The sequence below is a fragment of the Lampris incognitus genome, chromosome 19, assembly GCF_029633865.1.
Source record: "Lampris incognitus isolate fLamInc1 chromosome 19, fLamInc1.hap2, whole genome shotgun sequence".
Classification (NCBI taxonomy): domain Eukaryota; kingdom Metazoa; phylum Chordata; class Actinopteri; order Lampriformes; family Lampridae; genus Lampris; species Lampris incognitus.
In genome coordinates this window covers 7,320,993-7,340,448 of record NC_079229.1, presented here as the reverse complement: position 1 = coordinate 7,340,448, position 19,456 = coordinate 7,320,993, and the positions used below count along the sequence as shown (strand labels likewise).

The 19,456-nt window shown below is 47.8% G+C and overlaps 1 protein-coding gene across 1 annotated transcript; it reads left to right on the top strand.

Moving 5' to 3' along the window:
- Positions 1 to 470: 470 nt before the first annotated feature.
- On the top strand, positions 471 to 16,315 carry drd3 (dopamine receptor D3). Its single transcript, XM_056299511.1, has 7 exons — positions 471 to 779; positions 4,345 to 4,457; positions 8,117 to 8,253; positions 10,359 to 10,552; positions 12,827 to 12,892; positions 13,552 to 13,930; positions 16,119 to 16,315. The coding sequence occupies exons 1-7, from the start codon at positions 489 to 491 to the stop codon at positions 16,313 to 16,315; spliced, it is 1,377 nt and encodes a 458-aa protein (XP_056155486.1). The 5' UTR covers positions 471 to 488.
- The last annotated feature ends 3,141 nt before the right edge of the window (positions 16,316 to 19,456 follow it).

Here is a 19,456-nt window from a genome sequence, read left to right as displayed (position 1 = left end):
CCACATGGCAAATAATTAATATTTATTAATCCATAATTTATTTGTTGTATGTTTCTCTTATGACACTCTTACATGCCAAATAATTAATATTTATTAATCAATAATTTATTTGTTGTACGTTTATATCTTATGACACTCTTACCTACCTTCCATAGCCCCTATTGTTCTCCATGCCATTTTTTGTTACTGTTTGTTGATCTTTATTATGATTGTATAGCTTGTGTTAATATGCTATGGCAAGGTTGTATTTATTGTATGCAGTCATGCCAATACAGCCACTTGAACTGAATTGAGAGAGAGCATTGCATATTCATGCTTCACTTCAGAGGGGAGAGAGGAGAGAGGAGAGAGGAGTGTGTGTGTGTGTGTCTTGTTCTGCGGGTGGGGTGGGGTGTTGCATTATCATATGAGATAAATATCATTCAACCTCAGTTCTCCTCCGGCAGGTCTTTCATCCGTTTCCTCTCCCATGTCACCGAGACGTCTCCATGGCGATGTTTAGCGGCACAGAGAGGCTCTGGAATGACTCGGAGCGCCTCGGAGGGGATGAAGGGAACGGGAGCGTCGAGGCGGCGGGGCAGGAGGAAAGGCAGAGTAACTACTATGCCATGCTCTACTCCCTGCTGATCCTGGCCATCGTCTTCGGGAACGTGCTGGTGTGCCTGGCCGTGCTGAGGGAACGCTCCCTCCAGACCACCACCAACTACCTGGTGGTCAGCCTGGCCGTGGCCGACCTGCTGGTGGCCTCGCTGGTCATGCCCTGGGCCGTCTACCTGGAGGTGAGGGGTCAGGGGCCTGTGCAGACCTCCTACAGCGGCGCTATATAAATTCATCTTGTTGTTGTTGTAAAGCTCCTGTCCAAACAAGGGATCGCAGATGCAACCCTGTTTCAGTGCAACACAAAAATGCACAGGGGGCCTTCAACTCTCACCGATGCCGTTACTGACTCGCTTTACTTCTGAGAATTACTCTCCTATGCACTTCCAGATGGGTTTGGGTGGATTTTGATGCTGCGTAAAAAAAACCCTACCAACTGTTAGTTTAGCATACGCTTAATTTGACCCTGACTTTAGCTCTGACAAGGGGCAGATTGGGCAAAAGCACTCTTGGTGATGCAACGTGTGCACCATCACTGTTGGCAAAATGATTCTTACAGATTCACTTACATGTCAAAATAAGCAATAACCTACAAGCAGAATGACTGGAATACAGAATCCACAAATTCCATTCATTTTTGCCCATAAGGAAAGAAATAAATGGATCCAGGTGTAGTCCGCGAGCCCCGAAATTACAAGTCCACTGTTCAAGTGACCAGTGTGGCAAAAACCTTATCTGGGGACACCGACCTGGTCACATGGCTTTGAAACCCTTATTCTGTTAGAGGCTTTCCTGTTTGGAATTGCTTATGGAAATCAGTGAGAAGAGGAAGGACATATGGAGAGAAGGGTTAAGGGGGCGATATTCTTTTCACGGAAATAAATTGAAGCAATTTGGTATGAGCCAAAGGGCTTTTTAATTTGGAGTGAATTCAGCTCCGACCTCCGGTGTGTGTGATCGTCTTCAGTCTGTCGAAAGTATCACGTGAGTTGTTGTACTGCCGAATGGGAAAAGCATCCTCGCTCCCCTCTCTGGTTGGTCGCCTCCGAGTCACATCTCCATGGAAACCTCTTGTAGTCAAATCTTTTACTGTAAATTACTTCAAAGTGAGGGATGCTGAGGCTCTTAGAAGGATTTCGGCCAATTTAGGACCAATCAAGCCGGGACTACAAAGGCAGCAACGCAGTGTTAGCCTTCACGCTCTCGCTGACGTGCAGGTTTTGGAAACGAACAACACGAAGCCCCTGCATGTGTGTACACATGTGCATGCGGCGACATGTTGGGCCATGGTTGGTCAAGTATACGACCACCTTGGTGAGAGTGAAGTAGGGATTGGAGAGGTCAAAGTGTGAAATGTAGGTACAGACAGAGGGACATGGGATGAAAGTTGTGAAACAGAGGAGGACTTTCGAAAAAGTGTGATTTGGACAGAGCGAGGTAAAAAAAGAAAAATGAGGGTCACTCTGTTGCCTACCAACACAGGGATCACCAGTTCAAATCCCCGTGTTACCTCCAGCTTGGTCGGGCGTCCCTACAGACACAGTTGGCCGTGTCTGTGGGTGGGAAGTCGGATGTGGGTATGTGTCCTGGTTGCTGCACTAGCGCCTCCTCTGGTCGGTCGAGGCGTCTGTTCCCGTGGGGTGGGGGGATAGCGTGATCCTCCCACGCGCTACGTCCCCCTGGTGAAAGCCCTCACTGTCAGGTGAAAAGAAGCGGCTGGCGACTCCACATGTATGGGAGGTGGCATGTGGTAGTCTGCAGCCCTCCCTGGATCAGCAGGGGGGGGGGGGGGGGGCAGCGACCGGGGACGGCTCGGAAGAGTGGGGTAATTGGCCGGATACAATTGGGGAGAAAAAGGGGGAGGGGGTAAAAAAAGAAAAAGAAAATGAGGGTCATTTGGAAGTCATTAAGTACGGAGTGACAGCTGTGTGGGCGAGAGAGAAGAGTTAATGATGATAAAAGATTGGTTACATAGTACTTCACTACTCATGTACAAGTTGAATAATTGCTCTGGATGTGCTGAATATTAACAAATGGCTTAATTTGTCTGAGCTACAATTTGCTCTGTGATGATGTGCAAACCAAGCATCGTGCGACTTAACGAAGCCACTTTTCTTATTTCACTGGGCAGGTCAGGAAATGTTTACTGACCACAGAGTTTGTTTTTTCTTGTTTGTGACCTGGTCTCTCATTGGACATGTGCGCACTGCTGCCATGTACAGGCTCCATGCATGTATAGTGTGTATGTTAGTGTGCTGTACATTTAAACGCAGGAGTGTTAATGCTCATTTTTATAATATCACCCACCCGCCGTAAAATGTAGCTGCTGAATACATCAATCAATCAGTCAAACAATCAATCAAGTTACATTTTATACAGCACTTTCATTTTACTGACCTGGGGAGTCAGCAGAGGTCGAAACTAAGTCAAATTTAATCTTTCGCAGCCGCAGCAAAACCCTTACAGCATCTGCAGGGTTTCGTTTCAGAGCGCTTACAGTATATCCATGTTAACAGAGTACCGATTCCTGATTTTTAATGCTTAATAAAACAGGTGACCGTATCTAGTGTAAAATAAATTAAAGAGCCACGCCACTGATTTTAATTCAGTCTGATAAGTATTGCAGAATATTATTGTTAGGAGTGTTTTTTTATCATCTTCTCCCCAATTGTATTCGGCCAATTACCCCACTCTTCTGAGCCGTCCCGGTCGCTGCTCCACCCCCTCTGCCGATCCGGGGAGGGCTGCAGACTACCAGATGCCTCCTCCCATACATGTGGAGTCGCCAGCCGCTTCTTTTCACCTGACAGTGAGGAGTTTCACCAGGAGGATGTAGCGCGTAGGAAGAATACGCTATCCCCCCCCCAGTTCCCCCTCCCCTTGAACAGGCGCCCCGACCGACCACAGGGGGCGCTAATGCAGCGACCAGGACACATACCCACATCCGGCTTCCCGCCCGCAGACACGGCCAATTGTGTCTGTGGGGACGCCCGATCAAGCCGGAGGTAACACGAGGATTCGAATCAGCGATCCCCGTGTTGGTAGGCAATGGAATAGACCGCTTCGCTACCCGGACACCCCCATCAGAAGTGTCATTTGATTTGTTGAAGGCATTTTAGCAGGTCTTGGGAGGATGTCACGAGACTCTTGATTGATAGCTAGCTAGCTAGCTCACTAACTGGCATGATGTTGCTAGGCAGTTATTTGAAGCAGCGACCGGGACGCCTCGGAAGAGTGGGGTAATTGGCCAAGTACATTTGGAAGAAAAAGGGTGAAAAATCCAAAAAATAAAAATAAAATAAATAAAAAAAAGCTACATTACTGATTACATTTTAACAAAGTAACTAGTAATCTGTAACCTATTACATTTCCAAAGTAACCTTCCCAATACTGCAAGTGGGACTCGTCATTGGGTTTTATTAAGTGGCTTTATGGTCCAGTGGGGACTGGGTCATTACCAGATGTGATGACATGAAGTTAAAACACTAATTTTTGTAAAAGGGTAATGAGGATCACTCATGTCTCACTCAGATAACGTCTCACAGGACAAAGACCAAGACATTAGGTCGTAGCCAGAGGCTCGATAGCTGCTTTAAGTTCTGCTCTTTCTGTGTGTATACAATATATCTCTGTAGGTGTGTGTGTCTGCGTGTGTGTGCGCGCACGTTCACGGGGTGGATCGCAATTCACCCTCAGTAAGGAGGGATCACATGTGTGCTGTGTCGCCTTGTGTGTCTCCCCGTCCAGGTGGTCGGGGGTGCCTGGCTCTTCAGCCGGCTCTACTGCAACATCTTCGTCACGCTGGATGTGATGATGTGCACTGCCAGTATCCTCAACCTCTGCGCCATCAGCATTGACAGGTGAGTGCGTGTGTGTACGCGTGTGCCGGAAGCAGAATATGAAATTCCCCCCAGGTTTAGGCAGTTATATATAAATAAATACATGTGTGTGTGTTAACGCGTGTTTAGTCTACTGTTGCTGCTCGTCCACATTCTCACGTTATTTATTTGCTCGGTTTTTCCCCTTGTGCGTCATTCCTAATGTTTAACAAGCCTCTGGGGTCTCTGAACTGCCGACCCTCGGGTGTACACGCCCTTGGTCTTTAAAGAGAGCTCATAGCACACATACGCGAGAGGTTTGTTGTGCGGCCTTGTGTTTGTGGGTAGGGGTTTGCCACTGTAAACACAACAGTGGGTGGGGGTGGAGGGCTCCATATTAAGCACATCCAGTAAGCAGGTGTTTCATTAACACCTTTGTCACGGCGCTAAAAGGAGCATCTCTTTTTTGCATACGCGCGTGCACGTGAGTGCCGGCGTCTTGCGCCCCAACGCACTTCCGGCACGTGCCGGGGCCGCGGTGGCTGGTGTACATACGGCTCCGCGGGGCCACGCAGCTGTCAGTGGTGGATCACAGCGATGAGCAGACCTGCAGAACTGTTACCGAGACAACCGTGATGAGGGGCTATGTTAGTACACGGCGCCGCGAGCAGGCCGCGTCTTCCATACCGCGCGTCACTTCGTTATGTGGTTCGTCACAAGGTCACAGATATAACAGCTGCGACACCGAGCGAGCCGGCTGACGAGGCTCTTAGCACGAGCATGACCCGCCGCCTCAGCTGTGGCCGTGTAGCTGTGATAGCACACACACAACGTGGGAATTAATAGAAGTCTAATCAGCAGCAGCTAGAAAGATGACACGAGAAGGGACCTCGGACACTGATCCGTTAACCTTCTGTGATCTGAGGGCGGTGCTGAGAGGGTTGTGGAGACGGCCTGAGGGGACGACTCGGAAATCACAAGAGCTTTGTTTATTCCTAAACCCAACGTGTGGTCTATGTCAGCGTTTCCCAACCCGGTCCTCAAGGAACCCCTATCCTGCAGATTTTCATCATAACCCTGCATAGGTAGCCCTGCTTGTACTTACTCAACCAATCATCTCACAGCACTTAATTATGCAAGGTGTGCAACATCTTACATAATTTATTGCTGATTGGTTGAATAACTACAAACGGGTACCTATTCAGGGTTGCAAAGAAATTCTGAAGGATAGGGGTTCCTTGAGGACTGGGTTGGGAAACACTAGTCTATGTGACTTGAGCTACCCAGATAGCCCCCGGATGTGGGCCACTTCAGGCAACGATGCGGCGCTGACGGTCTTCTTCTGGCCCTGACAAAATGGAAGTCAGCCTGAAGTGGCCCACATGTATAATAGCAAATACGGCCCAAATATGCCAAATCAAATGTGGGCCTTTACTGGCAAAGATGCGGTGCTCTCGGCAACATGTAATCTGGATGTGACCCTGGAGTGGCCCGTGTGGTAAATGGTGAATATGGCCCAAATATCACAAAACAAATATGGGCCACCTTTGGCAAATGTGTGGCACATGCAGCATTGCTATGGCTTGGTTCTGGCCCAGATCTGGCAAACAGGAGCGGACCACCCAGGTGCCATCATTGCACACGGTATATGGGCCAGATGAAGTGTCGGGTGTGGGACGGGTCCGGGCCACAGCAATTTTGCTATGTGGGTACTGTCCATGTGAAAATTTTAATTTTTAAGCAAACAGAGCCCAAAAAGCGGTGCTGGTTAGGGCAGTATACCTTTGGGTTAATATGAGAAAGTAGCCAAACAATCAAGCATAAATTTGAGCGATTTATTTACTCAAGTGTTTCAGCAATCCGCTCTTCTTCGGGGTGTGCTCATGTTGTCTTCAAAGTCACGTAATTTAAGAAGCAAAATGGGCTTCCGGATAGCATGGCGGTCTATTCCGTTGCCTACCAACGAGGGCTGCAGACTACCACATGCCCCCTCCGATACATGTGGAGTCGCCAGCTGCTTCTTTTCACCTGACAGTGAGGAGTTTCACCGGGGGGACGTAGTGCGTTGGGAGGATCACGCTATTCCCCCTCCCCCCCGAACAGGCGCCCCGAACGAGCAAAGGAGGCACTAGTGCAGCGACCAAGACACATACCCACATCCGGTTCCCCATCCACAGACAATTGTGTCTGTAGGGACACCCGACCAAGCCGAAGGTAACACGGGGATTTGAACCGGCGATCTCTGTGCTGTTAGGCACCCGGACGCCCACGTTTCTTTGTTTGAGTTCACGGGATGCTTTCGAGATGTAAGCCTGGCCACATGGGCAAGTTAACAAGTAGATTATGTTTGTCTGGAAAGAATTTTGTTTTCTCACATCTGCCTTTTGTTTTTTACGTCTCTGTTTAGTTGACCAGACAGGAGCCTGGCAGATGGTAGAAATGGAGGCATGAAAGAGAAGAATAAGGAAGAAAATCAGGCAGATGGAAAAGTATATTTTTAGAGAACATCGTTTCTGGCTGTCTGGCCTCTATTCATGGTTCCCTTTGTTATCATGGAACCCTTTGTTATGCCCCTAAAAGAAAAGAAAAGAGAGAATAATTAGCGTGATGAGAGTCAACGCTCACGGCAGACGTTTGGCTCTAAACATGGTAATGAGTCGGGGGTCGGGGGAGGGGGGATCACAGCCTCGTCTGACCCACTTGCTGTGCTTACCCATGCTCATCATGAACTCTAGGCATGGGCCAAGTCGATCAACTATCAAATTATACGAGCCCATTAACATTACTGCAGACCACCCAAATCATCTCCAAACAGAAGGGCTCGCTGTGTGTCAATATCATCCCTACTATCCCGACACTGTCTGCAGCAACTCACTGTATGTCCTCCTGTCAGTCTCTCTCTCTCTCTCTGCTCTCTCTTTTCCCATCTCTCTCCCTCTCGTTATCAGCTGCTTTTCATCATTGCAGTTCATTCTTTTTTATTCACACATCCTCCAGTCACCCCTTTGCACCAACTTACACGATTTTTTAAAGCTGAGCAGTCTTTAGACTGTATTTTTATGAGTGTGTGTGCGGATGTGTGTGTATCTGTATTTGTGAGGACCAAATGTCCCCTAAGGACAGTAGATTCAGAAATAGTGCGGAAATGTTGTCGATCCCCACAAGGAAAAGGGTTATTTCTGGGCCAGGGGTTAAGTTCACAGCTAGGGTTACAAGTAGGGTTAGCCTTAGCCTTCGGTCTAGCATTAAAGTTAGGCATTAGAATTAGGATCTAGTTTAAAGTTTGGGTTAAGGTTACGGTTAATTGGGCAGCACGGTGGCCCAGTGGTTAGCACTGTTGCCTCCCAAGCAAGAAGGTCCTGGGTTCTCCCCCTGTCTGTGTAGGTTTCCTCCAGGAGCTGTGGTTTCCTCCCACTATCAAAAAGACATGCATGTTAGGATTAATGTTCCTTTCTGTGCCCCTGAGCAAGGCAATGGAAAGAAGAACTGGAGTTGGTCTCTGGGCGCTGCAGCTGCGCACTGCTCCTATACAATAGGATGGATTAAATGCAGAAGACAAGTTCATTGTAAGAATACAATGTCAAATAAATTGTCTTTCATTTCAGTTTTAGGGTTTGAGTTTTGGGAAATAGGATTTAGACTCTAACATACATGTTTTGAACCCAGGAGGACATATTGTGTGTGTGTGTCTCTCTCTGTAGGTACACAGCAGTGGTGATGCCCGTCCTTTACAATACTACTCAGAGCTCCAAGAAGAGAGTCTCAGTGATGATCGCCACCGTGTGGATCCTGGCCTTCGCCGTCTCCTGCCCTCTGCTGTTTGGCTTCAACACCACAGGTCAGCCCGTGTCTTCATGATGCATCTTCTACCTTCTGCAGCTTTCTAAGCAAGCGTTCCATGTGATCCAATAGAGAGACATTCTGTTCAGACAACAAGGTCAACAGATCACAGCCCAATTGTCCAAGTGACTGGCTTCAGATCATCAAAAGTTCTGACCTGGGATGTGATTCAAAGATTTTTGAATATTCGAGAGGCTGATGAAATCCAAAATGCAACATTTGACAAGAGCGAAAGGAACTTACTTTTCGGGGGTTCAATTTATATACAATCCAAAAGGAAAAGGTTCAGTTAAAGAGGTAGAACTCTTTCTCTCATCTTCTTCTACTACATGTGCAGACGGTAACATCTCTGGTCTGCATCACATCACTGAGCCTGCTATTGACTTGTGACACAGCTGATGCCAAATATGAGCCCAATTCATTGAAGGAAACACAAAATGTCGTCCAATGGATCTGGTCGGTCCAGTTCGGGTTGATGCTAAAATGATAGCCCCTCAGAACATGGTATACCAAATTCCTTGTGGACAAGATGGTACACGTGAGTTTAGTAACAAACCAGGGATCAGGATGGTCTCCCCCAGTCTACAGCAGTGCAACACAAAGACAAAAACACATATCTAAAAACTACAAGAACACATACTATATCAAACTACAAAAGAAAAAAAAAACAACTACAAAAACACATATCCAACATGAAAAAACGTCACTGCCCAAGAGAACGAACGCCAGCCAGGATGACTGTCGGAACTGGTGGTCTGCATGGGCTAGCAGTTAGCTTAGCCTGCCCCGCTTCCGGGTCCTATCAGACTGCCCTCGGTGTTTCCTCTTTGGGTGCAGCTCCAGCAGGGCCGAGGTCCCTGGTTCTACAGGACGCAGCAGACCAAGCTCTCCCAGCCGTCCAACGCCAGCTCTCCCAGGCTAGCCATTACACAAAGACAACTTATGTCCCTTTTCCACTACATGGTACTGGTTTGACTCGACTTGACTCAACTTGACTCACAGTGTCGTCTTCCATTATCGTAACAGTAGCCCCTCAGTGTTGCTGGTCTGCACTGATTTTGGTACCCGATCCAGTTTTTTTGGAACCTCGACAAAGGTGGTCCCAGAAAAGTGGTAACAGTTACCAAAATGCCAGTACTTTCCAGTACTGCAAAACAAAAAAGTCGAGTCGAGTCGAGCCAAGCCAGCACCATGTAGCGGAAAAGGGGCATTCGATGCAGACGTGGACAAAGACACTGCTTGGGGCGGTACTGGGTGAGGCCGCTGCAAATGTAAATTCGCACTGCCATCTTCCCACACTGGTACTGGGTGAGGCCACTGCAAACGTGGGTTCACGCCACCATCTTCCCACACCAGAAGTGGAACACCAGCCTCATTCTTAAAAAAAATTGAAAAGGTAACAAAGAAAGAAAAATCCACCAACTATTTTACTATCTGCTAAATGTTTTGAACTCTAAACAGCTGGAGATGATGCCACTGAAGTGGAAGGGTAGATATACTCCACAGACAAGGTCTTTCTATCTTTCTAGCATAAGCGGTGTGGAGAGCTGGGTGCACAGGTAAACCTGGAGGGCAGGCACACATCTATCTCTGTTTTCCATTCCTGTGTGCACCGAGGCACACGGTATTGATCCGGAGAAACAGAGTGTTAAATCACTTCGGTCTGGACGCCGTGCTGATACGCAGCGTGCATTCCTCGTTCTTCCTCAGCAGCACAACATCAACACTGTTCTCACCCCCAGTTTGTCACTGACCTCCGTCTCTGACACGTATTGAACTTACGTAGCAATTTGATTGGAAGTCGGGCTCATCCTCCCTTACTATTGTGTCAAGTACTCTGATCTCCTTCATGCTCAATGTATCGATTTAATGGCAATTGCTCTCAAACCATTCTTGCTTCATATAGATTCATCTGTATGCGAGTCACAAACAGTCTGCAAAACATTTGCTATGCCCCCATTGTCATAATGGAGCACACGGGCCACGTTAAATTAGCCATCTTCGAACAGCCTCTATTTGATGACCTCTCTGGCGCCGTCATTGTTGGATTTTGAACCAGTTTGAACATCGATGTCTTTTTTTTTTTTAATCCTTTTCACGCAGATGACCCCATGGTTTGCTCCATCTCCAACCCCGACTTTGTAATCTACTCCTCGGTGGTATCCTTCTACCTGCCTTTCTCAGTCACTCTCCTGGTCTACATCCGCATCTACGTCTTCCTCAGGATGAGACGGAAGAGGATCAACTTCCGCCAGGCCAGCGGGAAGGTCCAGCCGGGCTCGGCCCTGCAGTCTGTGGTGAGGCCGCTGTCATATGGTGCCGATGCTCCCGATCCCAAAGATTAATCTCACAAACACTGCTGCTCTCTTTGCAGGCCTTCTAGACCTTCACATAATGTCCTACTATGTTGAGGCTAGAGCTCACATTTCTCTCAGAACTTATCTTTTAGGCCCTGAAAGTTTCCAAAGGCAAAACTCTGTCAAACTGCATGTGTGTGTGTGTATGTGTGTGTGTGTGTGTGATTGTTTTTGGAACCCAACTGCAGTGCTTCATTATAAGCAGTACGACATGTGCAATCAATGCCCCATCCATCGAGCATAAATGCCATAACACATGATGATTACCTCAAAATGATTTGTTTGAATTGGTGGGTTTCTTAAGGTGAACCGGGAGAAGACATAGCAGTGGAAAATCAGAAATACCACAGCAGTCAAATAGTATTAGTCCTGTGCAAAGTTGTGATATATTTTGAAAATCTGTTCTGCAGATGAAAAGTTTAATGCCTTTCACTTCAGAAAATGTCAAAAGCTGATATGTATTCATAGCTGTCCTGATGGGCCTGCATGATCCTTTACTGGATTTTTTTTAAATAGAGGTTTGACCTGGCTTCATTTGGCCTGACATACTGGGTTTAATTAGTGGAGTAGAAGTAAAATGTAGAGTACTTCCAGTAATTTATGTTTTAAAAGCAAAGCAATAATAAACTATCTTAAATTCCTCATTCAAGGAATAACGGTGTATGGGGGATGCTGTCCTCTGCAAATGTTGCTTAACTTATTTGCATGGGCTGTATTTTGCTCGCATGGTGGATATCTCATTTTGTGACAAATTGAAATTATTTTACAGTCATCCATCAGAATCACATTCCTAAATGTAGCTGTTGTTCCAGTCACATCTGTAACAAACCTCAGTGCAGCGAGACACCAGGCTCGACAATGCTGCACTGATGATAACCCATAACAACTATTGAGAGCAACCTAAACTTATAGTACTCTTCCTGGTGGGGTGGCATGGCTCAGGAGGCAGAGCGGGTCATCTAGTAATCGGAAGGTTGCTGGTTCGATCCACGGCTCCTGCAGAAAGCATGTCGAAGTGTCCTTGAGCAAGACACTGAACCCCCTAACTGCTCCTGATGAGCAGGTTGGCGCCTTGCACAGCAGCCGCCTCCATCGGTATATGAATGTGGTGTGAATGTGAGGCATCCACTGTAAAGTGCTGACTGGTCGGTAGACTATAAAAGTGCTGTATAAATGCAGTCCATTTACCATTCCTTTGAACTATTTCTTTTGTTATCCAGTAGATAAGGCTACTATTCTACCCCCCCCCCACCACCACCACCTTTCTCACCAATTATCCCACTCTTCCGAGCCGTCCCGGTCGCTGCTCCACCCCCTCTGCCGATCCGGGGAGGGCTGCAGACTACCACATGCCTCGTCCAATACCCCATGGAGTCGCCAGCCGCTTCTTTTCACTTGACAGTGAGGAGTTTCACCAGGGGGACGTAGCGTGTAGGAGGATCACGCTATTCCCCCCAGTTCCCGCTCCCCGAACAGGCGCCCTGACCGACCAGAGGAGGCGCTAGTGCAGCGACCAGGACACATATCCACATCCGGCTTCCCATCCACAGACACAGCCAACTGTGTCTGTAAGGACGCCCGACCAAGCTGGAGGTAATACGGGGATTCGAACCGGCGATCCCCGTGTTGGTATGCAATGGAATAGACCGCTACACTACCTGGACGCCCCCATAAGGCTCCTATTCTGTTGTATTCTGTTACCTTTTTTCTCTGAGTCACGTCCAACAGTTTGACAGATGACCGCTCTACTTCAGAGAAGATTATATTGGCCGTAGTTGAGCTCCAGTTTTGGAAACCATCCATTACACAAGACACAGCTGGTAAGACGTGATCCCCAGAGATGATCCAGCTGACGGTGCTTTAATTGGATGCAGTGTTGTTGTTTTTTTTCAGTTTAGAGTCTTATACCATGAGCTATATTCAGTCAACTGTAGGAACATTCGATAGAGAGGAAACAGCTTTCTTTTATTCCCCGGCTTCACAGTGAGCTATTTTCGCTCATTTGGCATTTGGCTGAGGAACAAGAAGCAACCGAATGTGCAGCAAGCACACATTAAATGAAGGACTCAAGCAACGCTTCCCCGTTTAGTTTGCCAGCTTTGCAGACGCTGAAAGACAGCTGTTTGGATTGTAATAAAAGACCACTAACTGTACTTCTGTACAGTCAGAATTGATCTGACATCTGGAATTTCCTCTGATCACTTATCTCTCTAGGAGACCTGCCTGCAAGAAGAGACCCCTAAAGTGAAGGGAGACCTGTCACCTATCAGGATTAAAGTGGTATGTGTGTGTGTGTGTGTGTGTGTGTGTGTACATGCAGATTACAGACAATTTAAATCCTAAATAAAACAGCAACTGCTTTTTTAAGACTGTCTTTTCTAAAGCTGCATATCTGAAGGTTAACTCCCTCACAGTTACTGTGTTTGTATAGCCAGAGTAGTGTGCAAGCCAGTTGTGTTTTCAGCTTTTCGAGTATTTCTGTCTCTATGTGTGTGGGCTGTTATGCTGAGCAATCTCAGCCCTGGGGTCTGAGAAAGAGATAAGAATTGGAAAGCTGAACCAGGGCCTGATGCCCTGCACTGCTTTGCCACTGGTTACTGAGCAAAGTCTCTGGGTGTTGAGCTGTATTCGTCACACCAGCGCCTGCATAATTCACAATTACTTCAAAGATGAGGCAAAAGGCAAGTTCTGTTTCTCCTCTAGGAAAGTAGCTGCCCAGGCTTGAGTGTTAGGGACCAGGGGACAGGGCTCTGAGAGTCATGGAGATGGCATCTAGGAATCAAGGGCACCAGACAGCCCTAAGGATATCTCAGATGTGTGTGAGGATAATTAGTTGGAGATGGCTGGAGAATTAGTGCGATGCATTGTGTGTGTATGTGTTTGTGCATGCACTTGTTTCAAGGCATGACTGTCTCTGTGTGTCTGCCATGTCTCAGCAGGAAAGGGCAGGGCCCACAGCGCCCTCCAAGTCCAACATGTTGTCAGGGTTTCTGTGGCGAAAACCTGCTAAGACGGGTCCTGTGGAGAACTCACTACTGCCCCCCGTGGACACGCAGAACTACTGCAGCATCAGCCACGCTTCCTGTGGCCACTCGGAGCTGGAGCCTCATGAGGAGCGCAGGCAGGGCGAGGACAGAGGGGAGCGCGATCGGAGGGAGGGTGCTCCTGCTAGGAGGAGGTGTGAGGTGAAGGAGCTGTCCAATGGGCGTGTACACACAGCCCTGCGGCCCCTGCCCCGCTCCCACTGCAACCAGCCGAGATTCAGGAGCATGCACGCACGGGAGAAGAAGGCAACTCAGATGCTAGCCATTGTACTCGGTGAGTCGAGACCTACCTGCATGGGGTTAGGCTGAGGAGACAGATGAGATATTTTGCTATGATAGCCTTTGATAAATTCTGCTGCAGCTACCTAAAGATGTTTGTAATTCCCTGTGTATTTTAAAAAATTACACAATATTGTTAGCTGCAGCACACACACAGGTGTGTGTGATGTTAGCAATAGAGGGAATTATCCAACTGAAAAATGCATCTGATGGAAAGAGGTGGTGTACACCATTTGACAAGCCGCTAACTAGCCATGTGGCACGGTGGCCCAGTGGTTAGCACTGTCGCCTCACATTAAGAAGGTCCTGGGTTCAAACCCTGGGGTTGTCCAACCTTGGGGGTCATCCCAGGTCATCCTCTGTGTGGAGTTTGCATCTTCTTCCCATGTCTGCAGTAGGTTTTCTATGGGTACTCCGGTTTCCCCCACCATCAAAAAGACATGCATGTTAGGGTTAATACCCCTCTCTGTGTCCCTGACCGAGGCATGGCAAGATGAACTGGAGTTGAGCGCTGCACGGTTGCTGCCCACCGCTCCTAGCTACACAGCTAGGATGGGTTAAATACAGAGCATAATTTCACCACGGGGATTAATACAGTATATCAAATTTAAAAAATATATATATAAACAGTTGAGTCTGACTTCTTTCTGGTCCATGGAAGGAACAGATTTTATGCTCCAAACTTTGAAAGACTTCAACACAGTCACGCTTACTACTGTAGCCGATTTCTGGGTTGATTAGATAGAGCAGGTAATGGGCGAGCTTCCTCACAAAATAAGTCACGATTTCATGGTTTTTAATCTCAACTGATATCACTGTGTGTACTTCTGTGTTGGCAGGGCACATTATGGTAACTTGCCGCTGAATGCCACTCTTCGCATGCGCAGAAGTTACGTTGGGACTACATATATTGCACACTGAATGGATCGCCACGTTTAGTGTTCATATAAACAGTTCAATTAGAATCTCCAATTGAAGGGCGTCCGGGTAGCGTAGCAGTCTATTCTGTTGCCTACCAACATGGGGATTGCCGGTTCGAATCCCAGTGTTACCTCCGGCTTGGTCAGGCGTCCCTACAGACACAATTGGTCGTGTCTGCGGGTGGGAAGCCGGATATGGGTGTGTCCTGGTTGCTGCACTAGCACCTCCTCTGGGCGGTCGGGGCGCCTGTTCAGGGGGGAGGGGGGGGGACTGGGGAGAATAGCGTGATCCTCCCAACGTGCTACGTCCCCCTGGTGAAACTCCTCACTGTCAGGTGAAAAGAAGCGGCTGGCTACTCCACATGTATCGGAGGAGACGTGGTAGTCTGCAGCCCTCCCCGCATCAGCAGAGGGGGTGGAGCAGCGACCGGGACAGCTCAGAAGAGATGGGTAATTGGCCAGATATAATTGGGAAGAAAAAGGGGGAGAAATCACACAAAAAAACCAAGAATGTCCAATTGGAGAGAATTCTATCGGACAGATGAAAATCCGTGTGTAAGCGCGGCTAGTGAATCAAGCTGAAATGTCATGGAGCCTGGCTGGCTTACAGATCACACGGTATGTGGCCACACACATGCTGCACACCTGACACAGCTCCCCTGCATGCCAATTAACATCCAGGTTGGTGTCTGGTCTGGTCAAGTCCGCCTTGGCCAACGCTCAGGCTGGCACAGATCTTGGTGAGTGACAATAACGCTAATATGCCTAATTGGAGACAGCAGATGAGCCCTGTGCCACGTCCAGCTGTCTGTGGACGCCTGGACTGCTGTTGTGACCCAGCTCCATTCAGTCAGTATGCGGTCTGACAACCGAAAGGACACACAAGATGGCCACATTCACTTATGTGATCTTATGGGTCAAATATGGGTATGCATATGTACAGTTTAACTGGGAAACAAATGACTGTGACTTTAATTATGAATCATTAACATCCTGCTTCCCCCCCCTCTTCCTCATCCTCCCCTCCTGCTGCCCACCTTCACTTTCCAACTGCGTTCCTCCCCCACTCCATCTCCACACACACGTTTCCCACCTCCCACATGATGCTTTTTTCAATCCTTCCATTTTTTTTGTTTTTTAATCTCTTCTCCTTGCTTGACATTAAACCTGTTTTTTTTTTTGTCCAATTGCATTTCCCACCTCACTCTTCCCCCTCCTCACCCTCTGTTGACCTCTGCGTCCACTCTTTTTTTTTCCCCCCAGGGGTGTTTCTCATCTGCTGGCTGCCTTTCTTTGTCACCCACATCCTGAACACCCACTGCCGGGCGTGCTACGTACCTCCCACGCTTTACGGCGCCTTCACCTGGCTGGGCTACGTCAACAGCGCCCTCAACCCCGTCATCTACACCACCTTCAACGTCGAGTTTCGACGGGCCTTCATCAAGATCCTGACCTGCTGAAGGGAAATGAAAAAAAAATTAAATTAAAGGAACGGAAATGAAAGCCACGCGCCGCCACTGCTGCAGCGTGCTGCGGTTGGGGGAACGAGGACGCTGGATGTGTGCAAGCGGCGAACACAACGAGTCGCGTATCCGTTTCACATCGCTTGAGGAGCAAAGGCAACGCACAAAGCATGAAAAATTGCCTTTAAATGCTTCACGGCGTACAATAAACACAGACAAGATTGTTTCTTTTCTCAGATCCAATCCCGCCAGGACTTCACGCACCAAGTGTTTGCAGAAGAGGGCTGGCTCACCCTTTTAAAACACGACTCTCAAACTGTTTCTACTGACGTCAGTTTTCACATGCAAATGCTTACAGTCGCACAACAACACGGGAGACGTTACCTGTGAAAATCTAACGTGCATGCTGCTCTGCTGGAGAATTAGACAGGTCTTTGTTTGTTTTCTTAAATCAATACACTGCTGAAGTGTTTGGATTTGTGACGGCGTCCCATCACTCAAGACTGTGCTCTCACCGATGTGCAAGCATTCTGCTACTTGCTGGGCGGATGATTTGAAACAGGCCGTGTCTGAGCCCCTTCTGCCCCGAGGACGCCTGCAGCTGTACTGTGTGGGGTGACTGGACGTTAATCACCGCCCTGCGTCATTTACTCACCAATGCATGCACAAGTCACAATTCTCAGCTGTTCGTTTACTGTGCCAGAAGAAAAGGGTCATCCGAGTCTGTTTCGCGGGGATCTGAAATCATTACCAAGATAATCACGTTTCTTGATGTTGGAAGCATTGTGCTCCGTGTGGCTTTATTATTTTTTTTTTATTATTGAATTCAACTGCGAGCCGTTGAAGTGATCCGAGGCAGAGGCATTTCTACATGGTTCTTTACGGGACTGTCAGGTTGTTGACGAGCCTCTCTGTGATTTGGAGCTGCCTGCTGGCTCTTGCATAGAGACGGCATTCTCCGCTACCTCGTAGGTGAGGCTGTGGGCAGATGGCTTTGTGATTTGAACAAACCAGGCCGGACTGTAAACTGTGAGGTGGGCAGGTCTGTTGTAGATTGAACATGTGCTATTCTGTGTTGTAAATAAAGTGAAATGAAACCATTGTGGGCTGACCGTCATCTGTATGCATGCATGCAAATACACAGCACATCTGTGAGTGAGAGTGTGTGTGTGTGTGTGTGTGCGCGCGCGCACTACCGCATGCTTGTGTGAAGAGATAACATGGCATATTAAGTGACTTAGAAAGCCAGTTGCCCTTTGGGGCCTAAGCACACAGTAGGAACTCGACTGAGCATACGGGATAGAGGGCGAGTTCCAGAGAGGGAAGAGAGAACAGAGCTGGTTCAGGAAAAAAACAGAAGGTTTCTCCAAGTATTGGAGAGAAGGAGAGAAAAACACAGGGCGTCCGGATAGCATAGCGGTCTGTGACATTGCCTACCAACACGGGAATCGCTGGCTCGAATCCCCGTGTTACCTCTGGCTTGGTTGGGCGTCCCTACAAACACAATTCGCCGTGTCTGCAGGTGGGAAGCCAGGGTGTGGGTTATGTGTCCTGCTCACCGCACTAGCGCCTCCTCTGGTCGGTCAGGGCACCTCTTCGGGGGGCGGGTGAACTGGGGGGAATAGTGTGATCCTCCCACGCTCTAGGTCTCCCTGGTGAAACTCCTCACTGTCAGGTGAAAAGAAGAGGCTGGCGACTCCACATGTATCGGAGGAGGCATGTGAAAATCTGCAGCCCTCCCCAGAACGGCAGAGGGGGTGCAGCAGTGCCCGGGACGGCTCGGAAGAGTGGGGTAATTGGCCGGGCACTATTGCAGAGAGAAAAGGGGAAAATTAAATTTTTTTTTAAAAAAGCAAAGAGAAAACCCGACAGGCACTCAGCGAATAATTGGGAGCTGAACACGGAAACAGGATAAACTGAAGAGAGATGGCATAAAGAGGGAAATGGACGGATGGATCCATTCATCCATCCATGGAGGGTGGTGGAGAGACTTTATTGGCTAAGGATTCCACAAAGGGATCAACACCTGCTAACTGAACATCCTCTGCCATTTCTCAGCCTCTTATTAAACCCACCCAGACCACCGATGGTTTCAGGTTGTGTGCAAGTGTGTGTGTGCCTTTTTTTGTTTCTGTATCTTTGTATGTAATCATGTGTGTATTTGTTTGTGTGTCTATGTTTATATGCATGGACAAAAGAGAATGAAAGCGCTCATGGAGTGATTGAAAAGGAAGGGTTACCCACACCGCTGGATGCGGCGTAAAGCATGGATGGCATGCACTAGCGAGATGATGATGAATGGGAAGCCCAGCATGCATGTTTATCAGCGAGCCTCAGGAAGAAAAGAATGAGTGAAGGCTGCTCTTTGCCTAATCACTCAGCCATATCCACATTTTTTCTTTGTTCACCACTTCCACCACTGCTTTATTTACCGTCTCCTGTGCTGGAAGCTAAGACTGAAGGGGCGATGTGCACCAAGTCGAGATTAGCCTGATGTCTCAAATTGCTTCCACTCTAGTATGAGTGTGTAGGGACTGAATCATGTGAGCATGCATGTGAACATGTACACACACACACACACACACACACACACACACACACAGCCCCGTCTTAAAGGCTCTCTGCACATGAAGTCATGCCAGGCGTTCATTAAACACACACACACGCTCACACACCAACATCTATTGATCACCCATATGTTCATCCACTCTGATAGCTCAACACATTAGCCTCTCCAGGAGGATATGGCATAGCACATATCAGGCTAATATGTGAATCGTTTCAGGTCATCTTTGATCATTTATAGAAGACAAAACCCAGTTGATTCATACACCAGACTTATTTTGTCATTTCCATAATTTAACAAAGGCTGCAACTTTGCTCACCAAAACTAGATGAAAATGATTTTCCTCACCTTCCTGGTTGCAAAATCTACCATGATGTCTTGGTAATCCAACTTGAACACAAAGCCCATTTTAATAGTCAGAATAACAAGCCTGCATACGCTTTCTTGTGTCACATACTGGTGGGCAAATAGTTTTATTTTTTTATTAGTTTGAGTTAAAAAAAGTCCTCCACCTAGAAATCTTAATGATTTATGAAATGTCAACAGTTTAGCCATTTATTTTCTGGAGAGGG